A 21,827-nucleotide genomic window follows, 5' to 3' on the forward strand; every position below is an offset into this window, starting at 1 on the left:
CTGCAAAGACCACTGAAGTACCTCCACTGAGCAAGAACTGTTTGATACCTCTGGATTGTTATTACGTGCCATCAAGTTGGTTCACCTCTGGATTAGATTAATTTATTAGTCAACAAATACTTGCTAAGGGCCTGTTTTGTGCCGAGCACTGTGCTAGGCTAAAACATCTCAAAGGCTCCCTCTTGCTCTAAGATTATATGAATCTATGGTGCACTTACTATTAAGCACAAGCTGTTATTTCAAATAGCAATGCCTCCAAAGAAATTAGGTCCTACACTGGCACTTTTACTCTATGCCTTCCTGCTTGTAATTCTGAAAATTCATGGAAGACAGTATGTTGTTTACCTTAGACTAAGGAAACCAAAGAGAAGAATCTGACAAACAACCACTCTTCAAGGTCACAGAGTGTCAATAAAGCCAATGAATTACCTTCTGGTATAACTAAAAATGGGTAAGAGAGAGAATGAGGCTGGAGTTACTACTGTTTTTTTTTCCTGAGTAAAACAAATCATAGCAGTTAAAAGTTTTTAATGCAGCAGAATTTATGGTTGTAAGTTTTCGGCTGTCTCAGTGGAATAATTTAGATTTGGGAGCTTAATATTTTTTAAACATGTAATAATAGATGAGTCTTTTTCAAGGTAAAATAACTCTATTTTTTTTTTTTCCTTATACCAGCAAAGGAAGAAGAGGAAGTTGGAATTTTGTAGCAATACTGACCAACATATTAAAGAGGTGAACATAAAGAAAATACAAAGATTCTAAAGAACAATCCTGACCCAAAGAGGAAAAAATATGGAACAGAATTTCAAATTCTCAGTGGAATCCAGACTTTCTGGAGCCAGTGAGGCTGGATGAAGACCCAAAACTATTGCCCTGAGATAATCTTTAAACCTTAAACCTCAAACCAAAACTATACCCTAAAGTCTTCTTTGAACTAAACAATGTTGTCGTGTGCCCTCGAGTCAATTTCAACTCATACAGAGCCTATAAGACAGAGTAGAACTGCCCCCACAGAGTTTCCAAGGCTGTAAATCTTTATGAAAGCAGACTGCCACTTTCTCCTGCAGAGCAGCTGGTGGGTTCTAATCTCCAACCTTTCAGTTAGCAGCCACGTGCTTAACCAATGTGCCGTCAGGGATCCTTGAACCAAACAATAGTTTAACTTAATTAGTAAAGTATGTCTGCTTTCATCATTGTGCTTTTAAAGAATTATTTGTATAGGATCAAATTGACAACAGCAACTCAAAAGGTTAAGAGGCAGTAAGTTCATATTAATGGTGATGGAATAATTTGGAAAAGGATAGCAAGAATGGTTAAACAACTTGAAGAATGTAATCAATGTCATTGAATTATACATATAGAAATTGTTGAAATGATGTGTATATTTTCACCAAAAAACAAAATTAAAAACAAAAATTTAAAAGGTGAATTTTCTAAAGGTTTATTACATTATTGTAAAATGCAAGACCCAGTGCATCCTACATGAGTATGTCTGCCCTGTACACTTGTATATCATTTATGCTTAGTTATGGTTTGCAGCCTCTTAGAAGGACATTTGAATTTTTAAATATTTTAAATTGATCCTTATTTGAACATTATCTTGGTTTTGCTTTTCTTTTTATAAATCGTAGATTCCATGTACTAATATTCGAACGTTATTGTTCTGTGTTCCAACCACCCTAATTGAATTATTTTCCTAATTCAAGGAAACACGGAGACTTACCAGCCTTGAGATTTGAGCAAATTTCTTAAATTCACTGAAATCATTTCCTCAACTATAACCTGGGAATTACAGTGCTGTGCTGAGAGAATTGTTATGAGGTTTATGTAGGGATTTAACAAATGCAAATGTCCTTCTTTTCCATTTCAAGGATCCCCTGCTACTTGGGCTACTGATGAAAGCTCAATCCTTACCTAGCTCAGTCTCTTAAATTATTACAGTGGATGGGCTGCTGGAAGACCTGAGTGGACTTGCTCTGCTCCATACCTCCCAGGTCTTGTACCCCAGGAGGAAACTTGCTAAATGTGCCAGGGACATTTATGGTGTTCCATGTGCAATGCATTAAGATGGCGCCAGTGCACAGGAAGAAACTGCCTGGATGATGGATGTTGTATCAGATGACCAGGCTCCCACAAGGCTGCTTTTACGACCACATGAGGTAAGTATTTTGGAGGCTTTGAGTGGCATGGTTGGGCATATAAGGAGCTTGGTGGCCTTCCTTTTGGGGCTTCCTGCAACTGGGTAAGGCCTCACCCTGGACAGGGAGAATACCATTGTCCCAATCTCTCATGAGGACACGGGGGTGGAGGTACTCAAAACGCTGTGCTCCCTAAATAGCCCCCTGTCCAATGCCCTCGGGTAATTTGTTGAACAAACGCTGCTCATCACCCTAAAACTTTAGAAAGAAAAACTTAGGAGTGTCCATTTTCATCAAGCTTAAAAGTGAGCCCTCTGCTGGACCACATCAGCCTAGCACATAAATGTTGGGGATGGTTGTCTTCAGGGCCCCTTCCTTCAACTTGGAGTCCCTGGGTAGTGTAAACCCTTAATGCAATCAGCTGCTAACTTAACCGTTGGAGTTCCAGTCCACCCAGAGGCATCTCAGAAGAAAGGCCTGGTGATCTGCTTCCAAAAACCAGCCACGGAAAACTGTGACACACCTCGGGTGCCACAAGTTGCTCCTTCAACTCAATGAGAAGTCCAGCAAAGAGGGAAACTGAACAGGTTGTGCCTCTGATGAATGATGGGCGCTCCACTCAGCACTTCTTTACACACAGACACTTCACCTCTCAGGAGCAAAGGGGAGAACCCTCATCCTGTCTCTCTTGGGACCAGAGGCAATTCTTACATTGTATTCCCAGCCTCTGCCTCAGCGCAAGGAGTGGAGAGAGAGGAGTCTGGGTGGCGCCAAATAGGGACACGAGGGCTGTAGTGCGGAGACTCTGGGCGGGTGAGCATAGTGGAAGTACAGGAGCCCTTGGGCGTGCGGGTGCAAAAGGATGGGGAGGCCAAGGAGCTGTTTTGGCAGCAGCGCTGGGGATGGGGATGGTAGGGTAGGGACTGCAGGAGGGAGGCACTATCGACACTGAAGTGGAAGGGCAGGGCAGGAGAGAAAGGGCAGCGAAGCAGGGACAGAAGAGGGGTTCTAAGCCAACAGAGCCAAGGCCTTGCCCTAGAATCCATCCGCCCCCGGAATTCACTTGCTGAAACTTAGACCCTAAGTGTTTTCCAAACTTGATGAGTAGAAGCTGGGGGATTTTTTTTTTCTTTTCGTAATTTTAATCCATTTCCACCTTGCCAAAGGTAGAATTTTAGCACGCCTTTTTGAGGCAGATTGTTTATACCTTTATTCAGGAATATTATCCAAATAGGTCTCTGGGTTATGCAAACAATGTAAAAACTCTTCTAAGGCTCTGAACTCTGAATTGACTCCACAGCAGTGGGTTTTGGTAAGGCTCTAAGATGACTCTGGGGTGAGAATGTAAGCGATTGTCTGTTAGAAGAGAGTTCTCTGCAGACCATCTTGCTTGTGAGAAATCTGGGTCTCCGCCAAGGAGGGGCAGAGGAAGGAGGGGATGGCCGGCGTCCACGCCCCAGCGGGCTAGGCAGACTGAGCTGGAGCGTCCTCCATTAGAGGGCGAGAGCCAGGCGGAGGCGACGAGGCAGAGTTTGGCAGATTGTAGGCCCAAGCAGGGCTGCCCTGGGGCCCGGGGATTCAGAGCTGGGAAAGGGGCGTTTCTCTCCAGCTCTGCCTGGAACACAGCTCTACTCTGATCCCTGGAAGGACTGGTAGTTACAGAGGTGGGATCTCTGTTTTAAAGTCAGTTTTGGAGTGAGGAAAACAGCATTGCATTTTTGAGTTACTATGTGAAAACAGCTTGGAGAGGCGAGGGGAGAAACAGTGAAGCGCAAGGAAGCCACTGCTGAAGATGAGCGAAAGGAGGGCTACCAGGACGAGGACAGTGATTAAAGAACTAGAGGGTGGGCTCGGCGGTGGATTAACCAGTAGGCAAGGTACACACGGTGCACAATTTCACATGGGTTTTTGCAAATAGGTGAAATCGTGCACTTCAGATTAGTACGTAAGCACAAGTAAGCCGGTGTGTACATTGCTTATCGGGTTATCTGTCCCTGGGCGGGCTGACTCTGTGAGATATTTTAGATAAAGAATGTATTAGACATAGTTCTGTGGGCAGACAGTAAGAAGGTACTCCTTGCTTCAAGCCTGACACGTAATGCTTTACCAACAGTGATAAGAAAATTAACTATTTTCAGTCTGTTTGAAAATGAGGAAAACATTTAAAATCTCATTTGGTAAATAGTTCTATGCATACAGATTCATGGAAACAATCCATTGTTTCTGTATGATGACACAATCTAGCTATACCTAAAATAGTTTATAATAGTTAAAATTTTTTAAGTGCTTTTTTAGGCTTACAAAGCAATTAAATACATATAGTCAAATTATTATAGCCAGGGAAGGCCAATTGCTAGAAAAAGACACCATGTTTGGCAGACAGCCAACATAAACAAGGGAAACCCTCAATGAGATGGACTAACAGAATAGCTCCAACAATGGGCTCAAACATGCCAGCAATCATGAAGATGGCACAGGACCCAGCAATGTTTAGTTCTGTTATACATCAGGTCACCATGAGTCCGAGTCCACGCAAAGGCAATTAACAAGTCTAACTTTGAACTGACAACATTATCTCATCTGAATATCACATTTCTCACTCATTCCCTTGCAAAGCAAATCTGAATAAAGTAAACTACATTGTGTTTCATTCTTTCCAAGAATATCCATCCCTGCCTTGTCCACTCCATAAACTCATGATCAATCACTCTAAGCCCGGTTCATGCAAGGAGCAGTTTCCATTCCCTTCCAGGAAGGTGGTATAGATGAGGCCCAGGGTGGTTCTGGAGGGCAGGTGGGGTTGTATATAACACATTCAACCCTGCAGGTGCCTTGAGAAGCTACTGAGGCCCCAGTGAAAGCCCCCAAGAGTATTGTACCCCATATGTTAGTCCCCACTAGCCTTGTTGCCTTCGTCAGAAAAAACAAACACCATCTCTTTTCCACTTCCCTGGCTGGCACCCTCCCACTTCATCTTTACTAGCAAGGGAAAAAGGGGAGTGCTTGCACTAAACCATGTGTCTGGGGACTTCGAAAGACATTGACAGAGTGTCACATTTCTGCCGTACAATACGGGGCTGCCAAGTCAGGCCATGCAGAAGATACAGAAAAAGAAAGAGATGAGAGGTAGGGGCTCTCCCAGAGAAAGTAACAGAAAGGGCTTGCTAAATACAAGTGAACAGGAAAGTCCGGGGCAAGAATCTCAATGTGTTGGGTGCTGTGGTCAGCATGCAGCCTTCTTGGGGCCACAGGATAAGGCTCTCACCTCCTGGGAAAAAAACCAGTGTGCCTGTGTGACAGGGCCCTTTGGGCAGGAACAGGCCACCCAGCTTTCTGGATGTCATCAAAGGCAGGACAGTTCTGGTCCCTCTGGGGTGATTTATTTAGGTAGGCTGCCTGGCGGAAGAGCCATGCTCTGCTGACTTATTGCTTCTATGATTCATTTCCTGGAAGAGGCAAGTAAAAGCAGCAGAATACGACTCCACTGGCTGAAGATATAAAACATGATCTGCACAGTGTGATTAAATCTCTGAGGACTTTTTTGTTCTAGATAATACTGAGCATTGATTTTTTTCTTTTTTGGAGAGAAAGGATCCCTTTAGCTCTTTGAAAAAATGCTAAAGACTTAATTTGTGGTAAAAATACATAAATCAATAATTTTTCTAGGAAGTTTACCTTATTTCAGAAGGACAGGGCTTAGGTTGAAGCCATTGTCATGTGCCTTGCTGAGTGAAATGCTCATTTTTGAGTCTGAACACTCACATTGTGTAGAAGAGGTGTAGGAGGCAACAAAATAGACCCTGAGTGTGGGGAACAAGCAGGGCTTGTGTGGCTTCCCAGCTGGGTCGGCTCCCGGGAGAGGAGAGTGGGTGGCTGCCCACAGAGTGAGCCCTGAGGGTCCCACCTCCTCACCAGGACACTGCCCTGCCTTCTGCCTGATCTGAAATCCTGGCCCTGAATGGTTTATCTTGGGCATGGAGGAGTCTGACTCCACAAGGCTTCTGCAGAAGGAAAGCAGGCCTGTGGCCTTCTTCCTCCACCACATTGGCCATGTGGCAGATGCCAGGTTCTGAGGGGAGGAGGTATTGTTAGTTTCTGTCAAGTCAATTGTGACTCATGGTGACCCCATGTGTTAGAGAGTAGAACTGCTCCATAGGGTTTTCTTAGCTGTATTTGTTAAAATTTTATTGTATTTTAGGTGAAAGTTTACAATGCAAATTAGTTTCTCATTCAAAAATTTATACATAGTTTTGTGACATTGGTTGCAATCTCTGCAAAGTATCAGCACTCTCCCCCTTTCCCTTTACACCCCTGGTTCCTCTTGTCCATTTGTCTAGGTTTCTTGTCCCTTCCTGCCCTCTCGTCTTTGCATTTCGGCAGGTATTGCCCATTTGATCTCGTATACTTGTTTGAACTAAGAAGCATGTTCCTCACATGTGTTATTATTTGTCTTCTAGGCCTGTCTAATCTTTGGCTGAAAAGTGGACTTCGGAAGTGGCTTCATTTCTGAGTTAGCAGGGAGATGAGGGCCATAGTCTTGGGGGTTCCTCCAGCCTCTGTCAGACCAGTGAATCCGGTCTTCTTTTGTGAATTTGAATTTTGTATTATATTTTTCTCCTGCTCTGTCCAGAACCCTCTATTGTGATCTGTGTCAGAGCAGTTGGTGATGGTAGCTGGACACCATCTAGTTCTTCTGGGGTCAGCCTGGTGGAGGCTGTGGTTCATTTGGTCCATTAATCCTTTGGACTGATATTTTCCTCATCTTTGGTTTCCTTCATTCTCTTTTGCCCCGAATGTGATGGGACCCATAGATGTATTTTAGATGGCTGCTCGTGAGCTTTTAAGACTGTAGACACTACTTATCAAGGTAGGATTAGAACATTTTCTTATGAACTATATTATGCAAGTTGACCTAGATGTCCACCGAGACCGTGGCACCAGTTAGCTATAATCTTAACAGAAACAGATTGCCAGGCCTTTTCCTCTGTGGTACTACTGGGTGGGTTCAAGCCGCCAACCTTTAGGTTAGCAGTCTAGCACAAACTGTTTGTTTAAACAGCTAATCTCCACAGAGAGGGTTGTCTCCACAGAGAGGGGTGTCTGTGCTATCTAAGGTGGTGGGAGCCGACACTGGGAAGCAGGAAGAAGGATGGAGGTATCAGGGACACCAGGAGGAGGAGAGAAGGGGTGCTGAAGGGGCAGGTGGAGTTGTTGCTGGGACAAGCATTTCCCTTCATGGCTTTCCCGAAGTAGATTGTGTGTACCTCTGCCTGAGCCTGCCGTCATGGTGGACATGACAAAGAAAGGCCTCCCCTGAACTCTGGGGACAAAAGCAGCTCCTCTGTACTCTTCTCTGTGACTCCTGTCATCTATATACAGGCAGGAAGCAGCTTATTGCAAGGCACGAACCCCTTCTGGCCAGTCATCTGGGCCTATGGCATTGCAGCCAGGAGGTGGCTCCCACTGGCACAGAGTGCCACTTACTGAAGGTTGTTTTAAGTAGAGTAAAATGCTGACAGTGGGTCAGGCTTACAACTAATGAGAGGGTAGTAGAGTCTTTCTAAGACCTTCATTCCATGATTAGAGGTTAGACCTTAAAATAAGGTTAATACAAAAATATGTGGCCTGTTTTCTAGAATATGATACTTTAGAACCAGGAAGAAGAAATCATTCAGATAACACTTGTTTCTGTGTGAAAACGGTTAAGGGCTGTCCCTAAGCTAAGGCATAGGAGCAAGTGTGGGAGAGCAGAATGGATGAATGGACGGTGGCCACACAGGTGCAAAGTGGGGCTGGGAACTGGTGCTGAGTCCTGTGCAGGGATCCCCCCACCCACGATGGAACTCCTCACCCCTAACCCAGACAGAAAGCTTCTGACTACTCAGGGCAGCCCCTGGCCAACTGGGAGACTTATGAAGGCTCTCAGAAGAGGTTACTGAGGGTGAAGTTGGCTTCCCTGCCTCCCCTCTCCTCCCCAGGCCACAGCGATTCCCTTTCTGCCACCTCTTCAGGTGTCCTGGGCCTTTATCCCCTCTCTTTGCCTCATCAAAAATGCCCCCATCTCACAAAAACGGTATCAACTATTTGTCCTTTAGAGCAACATAAAAGCAACACGTGCTCTCTCCCAGGAAGAATTGCCATTTAAATCTCATTTCTAGACTTTATACGCAATGCTTCAGTGAAAGGTTGGGAGAAACGCTTCATACCCCCTGTCTGTGATTACCTATGAGCTCAAGACTATTACTAGGACTCAAAACTCACCCCGGGCTAGTCTGAGCTGTACCACCCTTCTACTGGACAACCCAGAGGGCCCCACTCTGGCCTCCTCCAGTGTGCCCTCCCTGTGGGACAAGGAGTATGTGGGGCCAAGAGATGCACTTAGGCAAGACCCTCTTCCTTCACCTCTAATCATCGTTCTGTGTACCCAGGACCCCTATATTCCCTACCCATTTCCCAACCCTGCATTCTACAAAACAACTGATCTGTACTCTTCACAGTTGTAATGATCCTGAAGACTAAAAAGACATGACAACTAAATGCAGTGTGTGATAATGGATTGGATCATGGACAGGGTGGGGGAATGTAGATATATATTTGCTATAAAGGGATTATTGGAACAATTGGTGAAATATGAATATGGTTCATAGATTAAAGTACTGTATCAATATAAATATCTTGATTTTACCACGGTACTGTGTTTTTTTTTTTTTTTTTTTACTGTGTTTAGCACTCAGCTGTTAACCTAAAGGTTGGCGGTTTGAACCCACCCAGCAGCTCCATGGGAGAAAGACCTGGCAATCTGCTTCTGTAAAGATTACACCCTAGAAAACCCTATGAGGAAATTTCACTCTGTCACCTGGGGTTGCTATGAGTCAAAAATCGACTCAATGTCATCTAGCAACAACAACAACAACAACACTGTGTTTATGTAAGAGAATGTCCTTGTTCTTAACACACACAGAAGCACTTAGGAATAAAGGGGCATCATGTTGGCAAACTTAAACAGTTCTAAAAAAAGATGTGAGTGTGTGTGTGTGTGTGTGTAGAGAGAGAGAGAAAGAAGAGAGAAAATGATAAATCAAATATTAGGAATGTGGATAAAACCACCCCAATAGACAATGAATTCCTTAAGACCATCAGTCATATTTTATCCTTCTTTTTTGACCACAGTTTAACACAGTGCCAGGCATACATATAGTAGGTGCTCTAAAAAGATTTGTGGAATTAATGAAATATATGAATCAATAATCCTATGTCCTACATTTAAATACCGGGACCAGGTCATTATTGCTACTGCTTGCCTCAAGTCATTTTCTCAACATATACTCAATAATTTACATTGTTCCTATTCATCTACCAAAGATGCAGATTCGGGGACTGAAAGAGCCAATGTTTCACAACTCTCAACACACCTGCAATTTCCGAACTAAACTAAAGAGAAATCTTTTGATGTACCTTGCCCAGATTCCTAACTAACTGGAAACAAGGAGTCCTGAAAACCAAGCCAAAATGCAAGTTCAAGCTATTTTTGGCTGAACTTGCTGTCTTTCAGTTTGTCATACTGCGGTGGCTTGTGTGCTGCTATGATGCTAGAAGGTATGCCACAGGTATTTCAAACAGCAGTTGGGTCACCACGGTGGATAGGTTTCAGCAGAGATTTCAGGCTAATACAGACTAGGAAGAAAGGCCTGGCAATCTAGTTCCAACAGTTAGCCAATGAAAACCTTATGGATCACAACAAAATATTGACCGATATAGTTCTGGAAAATGAGCCCCCAGAGCCTGGAAGGCAATAATGGACTCAAGCATGCCAGTGATCATGAGGATGGTGCAGGACCAGCCAGCACTTTGTTCTGTTGTACTTGGGGTCACCATGAGTCACAGCCAAGCCTACAGCAACTAACAACAACACTGGGACAAAATACCAAACCAAGCATCAAGTTGCACCTAAACCAAACCCGTTACATCGAGTCGATTCTAACTCATGGTGTCTCCATGTGTTATAGAGTAGAACTGCTCCGTGGGGTTTTCTTGACTGCAATCTTTGCAGAAACAGGTCGCCAGGCCTTTTTCCCGCAGTGCTGCTGGGTAGGTTTGACCTCAAGTCTTTCAGTTAGTATCAAGCACAAACTGTACCACACAGAGGCCTACAAGGTGCACCTAAAAGTCGAAACTGTTACTGAGGGTGCGGTAGGGCTCACTCCTTGAGGCACAAGCACTGTCATGAGATTATTTTACAAAGCACTTCCACTTGTGCAGGAGCCCTAGTGGCACAACGGTTAAGCACTCGGCTGCTAACTGAAAGATTGACCAGTTGAGACTGAAAGTTTGGCAGTTTGAATCAGTCAAATGGCTCCATGGGAGCAAGACCTGGTGATCGGCTCCTGTAAAGATTAAACAAAACCAAAACACCAAACCTGTTGCTGTTGAGTTGATTATGACTCATAGTGACCTTACGGGACAGAGCAGAACGGCCCCAGGGGGTTTCCAGGGAGCAGCTGGTGAATTTGAGTTGCTGACCTTTTGGTTAGCCGCCCAGGTCTTAACCACTATGCCCGATCCTGTCAGGCAGTTCTACTCTGTCACGTGGGGTCGCTGTAAGTCAGAATCAATTTGATGGCACCTAGTAACAACAACACTGACCATTTATGAGTGAAAAGACAATGCCAAAGAGCTCTGAAGGACCATGGGAGAATTTTCAACACGTATTTTATGAATAGCTCTGAAGTTACTTGTAGCTATGACAAGTAAAAGAAAACAGAAAAGAGCCGTTTCAACTGACCTTTTCTCCAACCAGGGGAGGTAGGCAGGGCCTTCACATTTCAGGGTCGTAAAAGCCTGGCCAAACACGTGTTGGGGGAATTTCTTCAGCTCAGCCTCAGTCATCTTTCGGAATCCCAGAACCACATCAGCCCAGAATGGCGCTTCTTCAGTAGGAAGATTTTGAAATATCTGCCAGCTCAAACATATTAGGTGGAGAAATTTCCTGAATTGTTATGAAATAACACTTAGCTGTTTAGTTCCCTGTGCTATTCTTTGAAGCATTTTTTTTTTTTAAATTGCACTTTATTTTTTAGAACAGTTTTAGGTTTACAGAAAAATTGCACAAAGAGTACAGAGAGCTCTTGTATACTTCTCTCCCCCTGCACCCTGATTCTCCCACTCTTACCATGTGTGTGGTACATTTGTTACAACTCATGAACCAGTAGTGATACTTTATTATTAACTAAAATCCATAATTTACATTACTGTTCATTCTTCCTTATACAGTTCTATGTGTTTTTATCTTCAAAGCATTTTAAAAATATACTTCCTATAAACATAAAAAGAAAAAGTATTTCCTCCCTTCTCTTGGGTTCAGATAACTCAATAGTTAAATTTAAAATGTTCATGATTTGTTTCTAAGCAGAGCGGGAGAAAAATGTAGAACAAAATTCAAATTCACACACACACACAAAAAAGTCCAGGCTTGTTGGTCTGACAGAGACTGGAGAAACCGTGAGAGTATGGCCTCCAAAAAAACCAGACCAAACTTATTGCCGTCAAGTGGATTCCGACTCATAGCGACCCTCCTTTTAACTCAGTGCTGAAGTCACTCCTAAAGTTCACCCTTCAGCCAAAGATTAGACAGGTCTGTCGGGACGACAAAAACACATGAGGAACGTGCTTCAGAGTTCAATCACATATACAACAATAATGGGCACACCAGCCCAAAAGCAAAGACAAGAAAATAGGAAGGGACAGGAAAACTGGATGAAAGGATACAGGGAACCCTGGGGTGGAGAAGGGGAGAGTGTTGGCACATCACAGAGTTGGCAACCAATGTCACAAAACAATTTGTGTATTAACTGTTTAATGAGAAACTAATCTGCTCTATAAACGTTCACCTAAAACACAATAAAAAAAGGGGTTTTTTTTTTTTATTTGGGGAATAAGACATTTTTAAAGAAGTACATCTTTTAAAGATTGAAGTTAGTTCTCTTTCTCTTAAATGTGATTTTTCCTTGCTTTTTCTGACTATGCATTCTTGAGGAGAGGATTTTCTGTTTTGCCCAATGCTTTACATAAATTGTAAGGAAAGCATCGAAAGGTTAACGGTAAGCCTCAAATCTGAACAGACACTCTACATTGGGAAAAGTGCCAGAAGCAGGGGACACAAATTATAAATTAAGTTGTAGGTCATCAAGTTTAGCTTTAGGATTAGAGTAAGGGAAGGGTTGTCAACAGAAGTCCTGTTATCATTAAGTAACTGGCATGGCTCACGATAGTTGAGGCTAGAACGATATTGGTGTTAACAAGAAGCCTGTAATAGTGCTACCAGTAGCTGCTAGGCGTAAGTATTGGGTTGTCTTTGTCAATAGGAACAAATGTCGTAAATCACGGTTGCTCTAAAATAACAAGAAAATAATTTGAGCACAGTCCATGTTGTTAAAAACAAAACCAAATCTATTGTCTTCAAGTCAATTCTGACACTTTAGGAGTGTAGAACTGCTCCATAGGGTTTCCAGGGAACAGCTGGTGGATTCAAACCACTGACCTTTTGGTTAGCAGCCAAGCTCCTAACCACTGGGCCACCATGGCTCCACTATGTTATTAATGATGTGGTAATTAATGTACCAGAATTTATATCTCTAAGTAATTCATTCAAAGCAGTCCCTGTGCTGTTCTGACCGGAGTCACAATAGATGGTCCTGGTTAGAATGGGAGAAAAATGTAGAACAAAACTCAAATTCTTAAAAAAAAAAAAAAAAAAAGGTAGACTACTGGACCAGTTGAGACCAGAGGGTTCCCTGAGACTATTGCCCTGAGACACTCTTTAAACCTTGAACCAAAACGGTCCCCTGAGATCGCCTTTTAATGAAATAGCAGCGTGGCACACAAAATAAAAGATATTACCCGTAAGTACGGTACTTTACTAAAAACCATCTCTACGAGGTCAAAAGGTCAACATTAACTGTAAAGCAAAGATGAGAAGATAAGGGGGCAGGGAAACTAGAGTGCTAGAAACAGAACACAAATAGAATGTTGACACATTTTTGTGAAAAAGGTCACTGAACAATTTGTATGAAAATTGTCAAATAGGAACCTAACTTGCTGTAAATTTTCACCAGAAACACAATAAAATATTATTTAAAAAACAAGAAAACAAAGCAGTGTCTGTGGAAGGTGTGAATGTGTTGTGCTATAGGACTCTGCATTCTGTGCTCTTCCTGTCCCGTTTTGTATATACTCTCCCTGAGCTAGATTGCCATTTTTCATATCTTCACCACCACCTATAGGCCAAGCAGGAGCCCTGCTGGCACAGTGGTTAAGAGCTATGGCTGCTAACCAAAAGGTCAGCAGTTTGAATCCACTAGCTGCTCCTTAGAAACCCTATGAGGCAGTTCTACTCTGTCTTACAGGGTTGCTATGAATCGGAATCGACTCAATGGCAACGAGTAGAGGCAGCCCTGTTCTCTCTCTTGAGCTCTAAAAACACATCCAGACCCATGTTGCCCCACTGGATCCACTCCCCCTGGATAAATCTACTTAGATGTCTCATACATCTGTATTTCATACATCTATCCCCTACTCTTCCTCCAGTCTTACCCATTTCAGAAAATGGCACCCACACACACAGGTGTTAATGGCAGAAACCTGAGAATCATCCATGACTCTCTCGCCTCTCTTACCCTCCATGTGCAATCAATCAAGTCCCATCAAATCTCCTCTTAAGGATATTTCTCATCTCCACCTACTCTCTGTCACCACTATCGATGCCTAGTCTAGCCCACCATCATCACTCTTCCAATAGATCTGTTCTCCACACTACAAACAGAATATCTTTGAAAAGCAAATGGATGGTTATATCACTGTGTAAAACCTCTCCATGACTTCTCACTACCCTGGACATTTCCCAGTCCCTCTAACACACCACAGTCACCCCAGGCTCCAGGTCTATGTATGTGCTGTTTCTCTATGTAGAATGCCATCTCCTCTGTCCCTCACCCTGTGCCTGCTCCCCTACACCTCTACAACATACCTATCTATACTTATCCAGCTGGTCTCAGCCAAAACATCACTTTTTTTCTGAGTGGCTTTTCTTAACCTTCCAGAACAAGTTAGTTCTCCAGCTATATGCTTCCATAGCACTCTTTCCTTTAGTAACTTATGTCCCACTAAAACTCATTAGATTTAGGACATTACCTACACTGTATAAGCTACATGAGGGCAGGACAAAATTAACTGAAAACGTATTCATCGAACATCTATCATTTACCAAGATCAAGAAAACCCTATGGAGTAGTTCTACTCTGTAAAACATAGGGTCAACATGAGTTGCAATTGACTTGATGACAACGCGTTTGATACCGGGCACTAAGTTGCTCATTGCTATATTCCTAGTACCTAGCAGAGTACCTGATACTGGTGAATGCTCAAAAAATCATTTTGAATGAATGGATGAAAGCATAGATAAATAAGGCTATAGAATTACTCCAAAGATGGGCAGGACATTTGTGTCCTCGAACTTGCTTGATAGATTCAAATCCTTTTTGGGAGCAAGTGGGATAAAAATCATTCATTTTCAGGAACTAAATGACTCTTTTTTAGAATAGCTTGAAACACGTTCTTTTTAATAACTACAATGTTGGTAAATTCTTACTCTTGAAAGTACATTTGAATTTTGGACACAGGTGTTTCCAAACTTACTTAGAGCCAAAGTTTGTGGCTAGGACTGGGTCATGCTGGTGTTAGAAAAAATAAATGTGACCATAAATCAATGACAACAATTTTTCTATGTGGTCGATCAGCTGAACCTGGGAATGGTTATAGAGAACTGTTGATCCACCTTTTAAAGATAGAGAAGCTAAAGCAAATACTTTGAGTATGAACTTTTGGGGGAGTAACAAGGTCAGCATCATCTTGGTGTCTCTGATGGTAAGGAGGTCAAGAAGAGGAAAGGGTAGAAATCAGCCTGATGTAGGCATGTACGCTAGCAGAGAGTGTTAGTGGGCAGCCTGACCTCAAAAGAGGAGATGGAACCATTATTTTTTTAAACAGACATCATGGTACCAAAAAATGCAGTGCTGTTGAGACCTTAGTAAAGACAAACTACCCTCTGATCTTTACGTTATCACAGAGAATAACGATGCACGCTCATATGTTGACCCAGAGACATAAATTAAAAGTGATGAAATGTTTTATAATTTCTGTTTGGGAAGATATTGTCATATTCTAAATGTTAGTGGGTGTAAGAATGTGAAATTGGAGTTAATGTTAAACTTTTTCATTTCATTATGATTGTTTCCTGGAATCTGATATTAAAAATCAAGCAGAAGTGTGCTAGCCATTTCAGAAATGGCACTTAAAAGTAACTTCAGTGACCTACAAAATTTAGTTCTTTGGAACATCTCATTCTCCAAACACAAAATAAATAAGATGTCCCTATACCTTAGGTCTCTGCACCTATTCCAATATCACACCATCCCCACATAACCCAGGCTCAGCACTTACCTGTTGTATGGTTTCTTAGGCATATTTACAAATCAGTGCATATTCCCTGAGGAAACTCAGAATAGTATTTGTGATGAAATCCGTAATGGTTGTGTATTGTTAAAAAGTGGAATACCATAACTTGTTTTTCTTAAGTTCTTTAGAGTAAAGCCTAAAATGTTATTTCTAATTCCTCCCACATCCATTTCAGCACTTTGCTCACAGCAGACACTCAATAAATATTTTATGTTGAACTCTAGTGTCTGTTAAGATAATTGGAATTCTAAAATAACTTTTTATTTCCTCTCTTACCCAGACACCAGGAGAACACCAGCGTCTTTAGCTTCTGCAGAATTGGCGATGGCGAGCAGGTGATCAAAGGTCTCTCTAAACCATTGCTTCTGCTTGTGAATGGGTGTGTCTACAGTCATGGAAAAAAGCAAAGTGGAACAGAGCAAAAATTGACGATAATTACTACACTTCAGATAAGTTCCTCCTAGAAACTGGGGAAAAAAAGCAAAGAAGCAGGGAGGAGCATTTAAAGTACTACATCATAGTGGCGAATCCATAAGCCACCAGAGTTTTGAATGTGCTATCTGCATCTTCTCAGATAATGGTTAAGCTACAGAGGAGAAACCGACCAATTGGAGCAAATCTGACATGTGAGCCAGTTGGAAGGTGGTCCATGGACCAGGTATATTTCAGAGGTACTCAAAGGGTTCATGACCAACCTGAGCACAAGTTAGTTCATGGCTTGAGGCATCCAACTGACCACACAATTGACACATAGGAGGAAGGACTCAGGGTGTCTTCCTGAGGGGGTTGAAAACGTGATGGGTGACAAGGGGAGGTCCAGAGAACTCACCCTCCTGATACAAGGAAACAAGGCCTGCATTGTGGAGGTGAGCTCCTAGGAAGGGCAGGCCAAATTTCCCAACCAGGGCTGCCATTACCTTCACATCCCTCCACACTATGGAATCATGGGCCAGTGCAGAGTAGTGTTCCTGTGGCCAGCAGGGGGCATGTGGGGCCACACCAAACACCACCTCTCAGTAAGAATATGCCTGTCAGCACTCCCCAAATCCAAGGCACCCAGCCAGAACACAAAGGGTTGGACCTGGACAGCTTCTGGAAGGGTGCCAGGCCTGTCAGTGAGGAAACAAGGGGCAAAGTTCAAACACAAAAATAGTAGTGTCCAGTGTGGGCACAGAGAGGAAGCATAACCCAGTAGCACCAACGAATTCAACTGTGGGTTGTGTTTTTGGCCATCTGATTCCTCTGGAAGGGTCATGAGGGAGTGTCCAGGGTCAGAACAGAAAGAGGCCACCAGTAATCCTGAAGAGCTGCTATGGGGGCAGCCCCAAAGGAGATGAGGGACTGAAGCTGAGAGGATGCTGGGTTGGCTTTGCTTGGAGAGATGTCCCTGAAGTTCACGGTAGAACTAGAAAGGCCCCTGAAGATATCCTGCTCCCAGACAAAGTCCTCAGGTCAATGAGGGCATTTCAGTAGCAGGGTTTTAAAACAATTGACTTGCTATAGAGCCAATAAATATTTCTTCAGTAGTGGAACTGTACGGTCTTTAAACATGTGCCCACATACACTTGACACTGTATTCCAAAACTACAGACTGGAGACTATTGATTTAGAATAATGAAATAAATAAGAAGTTGCAGGCTGAGCTAAATTAGACTTCATATGGATTATACCCCAACAATCTATTCCAGTGGGGCTGTATTGAAAAATACTCCCCTGTTTCCACCCCAGAGCCCCCAAAGAGTGGCTGGGAAGTCATCCCCAAAGAATAGACAATTCCAATTCAACAGTAAGTACAGCAGGTCTGGTGACCTAATTCATGTTCAATAGAAGTAAAAGAAATCTGCAGCTAGAATGACTTAGTATGTGCCAGGCACTGTTCTAAACTCTTCATGTATATATTAGTCACTGAATCCTTAGAATAACCTATGAGACAAGTATGGTCTTCATACAGTATTGACATTTATAGGTACAAAAGATATTTACACTGGGGATTATCTGTATAGAGTCTAGGAAAGCAGTGCAAGGAAAAGATCAAAGTCTTTATCTAGCAGCACCTAAGAGAGAAAGACATTGGTCCAGGAGTCCCCACCATCCAGCCACAAAGTGAGAGCTCTGGCCTGATGGCCTGGATGAACTCCCAGATGACCCTCCTTCTTTGAAGATGATTCCATGACAAGCAGACAACCTTCTGACCACTCACCCAGGCTTGGTGCAAGCAAGGGGGCTCCTGGAAAACGGATGCGAGAACTCTGGTCACATGAAAGTTACCCAGTATAGTAGCACTCTGGAAAGCACATCAGGCTCTTGTGTACAGCTCCTGTGAAGTAGCTCCCAAGGGATGTACCAACTCCACGGATGTTGACAAAACCGAATTCCTGGACCTGCAAAGCCAGGATGACTGCCCTTCCCACTCTGGAATAAGATGTGTTTTTTCTCTGTTAGGTGAAACAGGGAGTCTTTGGACTGGAAAACATCAAGCAGAGGTGAGGGTAGGGATACCACACTAAAAACAAAAGGGCTAAGGAAACACATGTCAACTGGATGCTAAGACCCTGGCCCTCTTCTCCCCTCACCTTCTAGAATGCTGGCAGCTAGGATTTCATCTGCCCTAGCCAGGAAACATGAAGCCTCTTCTTTGGTGAACATGACCAGCCCAAGAAAAAAGACTTAAACATAATGGCATCAGTGGTCCCCCAACTAAATAACCTGCCATCTTACCTACAGTGCTGCCTGCAGGCAACAAGCCCTAAGTAAGTGCTCAGAAATGCCCATCAACTGTTTGAGGTCCTGCTCTTAGATGTCAGCAGATTACCACACAGCCAAGGAAAACCTCCAACATGAAAAATGGAGATAAAAACGTACAACGAAAAGATACAACTTGGAGGCAACAGAAGCTATACAAAGGGAAGAAACTTTTTAAAAACTACTACTAGTATCTTCAGAAAGAGAAGAAAAGATATTGTTATCATATACTACCGATAGGATACTATAAAAATGGACGTTCAGAGAACCAAAAAGTTATATAGCATAAAAATACTGTAGTAGAAACTTTAAAATTTAATAGGAAGATAAAAGTGAGGAAATCTTGCAGACAGTAAAATAAAGAGAGAAAAAGGTAGAAATAGGAGGGGGGAAAAGCTAAGAGAATTGGCAGACTCGTCCAAGAAACTCAGCCTGATACCAGTTCCAGATAGAGAGAGGGAGAGACATCAGAAAGGAAGAAGTCAGAAGCGGAGTAACTGAGACAGCTTCCTGAACTGAAGAACATGGGTTTCCAGATTAAAAGGTCAGGGCAATTTTCATATTCCGTATTGCTCAGTTAAAAAAAAAAATCTTGTAAACTAGTTGACTATTCACGTTGTGTGCATGTATAACTTTGATTAAAAAAAACAAAAAGTTGGAAGCAACCAAGGTGTCCATCAACGGATGAATGGTTAAATAAATTGTGGTATATTCACACAATGGAATACTACGCATCGATAAAGAACAGTGACGAATCTGTGAAACATTTCATAACATGGAGGAACCTGGAAGGCATTATGCTGAGCGAAATTAGTCAGAGGCAAAAGGACAAATATTGTATAAGACCACTATTATAAGATCTTGAGAAATAGTAAACCTGAGAAGAACACATACTTTTGTGGTTACGAGGGGGGGAGGGAGGGAGGGTGGGAGAGGGTTTTTTTATTGATTAATCAGTAGATAAGAACTGCTTTAGGTGAAGGGAAAGACAACACTTAATACATGGAAGGTCAGCTCAATTGGACTGGACCAAAAGCAAAGAAGTTTCCGGGATAAAATGAATGCTTCAAAGGTCAGCGGAGCAAGCGCGGGGGTCTGGGGAGCATGGTTTGCGGTGACTTCTAAGTCAATTGGCAAAATAATTCTATTATGAAATCATTCTGCATCCCACTTTGAAATGTGGCGTCTGGGGTCTTAAATGCTAACAAGCAGCCATCTAAGATGCAGCAATTGGTCTCAACCCACCTGGAGCAAAGGAAAATGAAGAACACCAAGCCCACATGACAACTAAGAGCCCAAGAGACAGAAAGGGCCACATGAACCAGAGACCTACATCATCCTGAGACCAGAAGAACTAGTTGGTGCCCGGCCACAATTGATGACTGCCCTGACAGGGAGCTCAGCAGAGGACCCCTGAGGGAGCAGGAGATCAGTGGGATGCAGACCCCAAATTCTCATAAGAAGACCAAACTTAATGGTCTGACTGAGACTGGAGGAATCCCGGCGGCCATGCTCCCCAGACCTTCAGTTGACACAGGACAGGAACCATCCCCGAAGACAACTCATCAGAAATGAAAGGGACTGGTCAGCGGGTGGGAGAGAGATGCTGATGAAGAGTGAGCTAATTATATCAGGTGGACACTTGAGATTGTGTTGGCAACTCTTGTCTGGAGGGGGGATGGGAGGATAGAGAGAGAGGGAAGCCGGCAAAATTGTCAAGAAAGGAGAGACTGAAAGGGCTGACTCAAGACGGGGAGAGTAAGTGGGAGTAGGGAGTGAGATGTATGTAAACTTATATGTGACAGACTGATTGGATTTGTAAACGTTCACTTGAAGCTTAATAAAAGTTATTATAAAAAAAAAAAAACAAAAAGGGAAAAAAGAAAATGAAATGAGACGATAAGTATATACCTCATTACCGACAAAGCGATTTTTGTTTTCTATTTGGTGTTATTTCCCTCCTTTTCCCATCTCATGTGAAGAATATAGACTAGAAAGGATGCATGGACATGTTGAACAATCAATGCATCTTCAGGCCTAAATACATATTGACTGATTGTTTTTGTACTGACTTAGAAGTCAGGATAATTTTAGTTCCATTACAAACCATTTGTAACTTGATGGTCACTACTGGTGCCAGTGGAAAGAGAGTTGTCATAGTAACCATTACCGGGACAATGTGGCAGTTATTAGTGCTGTTCACCAAATACTTCTGGTTCTCCATCTTCTGGGAAGCTCATAGAATTGTACTTCTATCCTCCTTCTGAAGGACAGGGACATATGACTAACACTGCCAATGAACTATGATCAGAAGTGATGATCACGCTGCTGACACCAGACCCTCCAGAGCTCCTTTTTTTTCTCCAGGCACAACTATTGACTACGTTCAAGATGGTGGCTGCTCCGTCAACTTGAGTCCCTAAATGATGAGCAGAACTCTTACCGACGCTCAGTCAGCATATTTGGTGGTTGTTTTTCTCCTGCAGGACAACTGAGCCTTTCCTAACAGACAAACCAATGGGATGTTGTTATGGATTGAATTGTGTCCCCCCAAAATATGAATTGGAATCCTTACCCCATACCTGTGAATGTAATCCCATTTGGGAATGGGGTTTTCTTTGTTTTGTTAACAAGCCCATATCAATGTAGGGTGCATCCTGAACCTAATCACTTCTGAGTCATAAGGAGCAGCATAGATGCAGAAGCAAGCAGACACAGGAATGAGAAGCACAGACTGAGAAAGACAGAAGTACATGTGAGAATTGCCAAGAACCGAGGAAGGCAGGGGCTGAGGCAAAGAGAGAGAGCTTTCTCCCCTGGCTGGTGCACTGAATTTGGCCTTTAAGACTCCGGAACTGTGAGAAAAAAATGTCTGTTCTTTTAAAAACACCCGCTGTGATATTTCTGTTACAACCGCACTAAAACACTTAGATGTTGAGACTGTACAATACACTTACACAGATCCAGCAGTCTTGGTCAGTTTCCATGGACAAAGAATTCCACCAATTTCCATTCTGTCAACAGGAGCTGAAATTTCTCTCTCACCTGCATAAGCGTGAGGAATAAGTATTCCAGCTGCGACGTCACTAGTGGTGTCGGGAGTAAACTTGTCTGAGATCACCGTGATGGAGCTCCGTGGGACCAGTTTGGAAATGCACAGTGCAGTGGAGAGCCCAATCACACCTGCGCCGACAACTGCAATCTGCACTGTATCCATCGTCCTGCCAGGAGGGAAAATGGGGCTGTGAACCCAGGATGAAGGATTATTCCACGCAGTAGAAACCCTGGCCCTGAAGCTCCTTTCCTTATCTTCCGGTCTGCAATCTCTCAAAATCAGACCTTTCCTATAGGCATTTCTCATAGGATGAAAAGAGCAGCTCTTTCAGCTCTTCTTCTCATTAAATGTCAGGGTATGGGCAGCAAGGCCTCTGTGGGCTT

At 43.1% G+C, this 21,827-nt stretch overlaps 1 protein-coding gene across 1 annotated transcript in view; it reads right to left on the minus strand.

The window, feature by feature from the left end:
* Positions 1 to 21,610, minus strand: part of DDO (D-aspartate oxidase) — a 34,553-nt gene extending 12,943 nt beyond the window's left edge. Inside the window, exons 1-3 of the mRNA XM_023542859.2 lie at positions 21,435 to 21,610; positions 15,924 to 16,032; positions 10,921 to 11,097 (exon numbers count right to left, since the gene is read on the minus strand). Coding sequence (XP_023398627.1) covers positions 10,921 to 11,097; positions 15,924 to 16,032; positions 21,435 to 21,606 — 458 coding nt within the window. The 5' untranslated portion in view covers positions 21,607 to 21,610. The remainder of the gene's footprint in view (positions 1 to 10,920; positions 11,098 to 15,923; positions 16,033 to 21,434) is intronic.
* Positions 21,611 to 21,827: the final 217 nt, after the last annotated feature.

The sequence above is a fragment of the Loxodonta africana genome, chromosome 1 (genome assembly GCF_030014295.1).
Source record: "Loxodonta africana isolate mLoxAfr1 chromosome 1, mLoxAfr1.hap2, whole genome shotgun sequence".
NCBI lineage: Eukaryota > Metazoa > Chordata > Mammalia > Proboscidea > Elephantidae > Loxodonta > Loxodonta africana.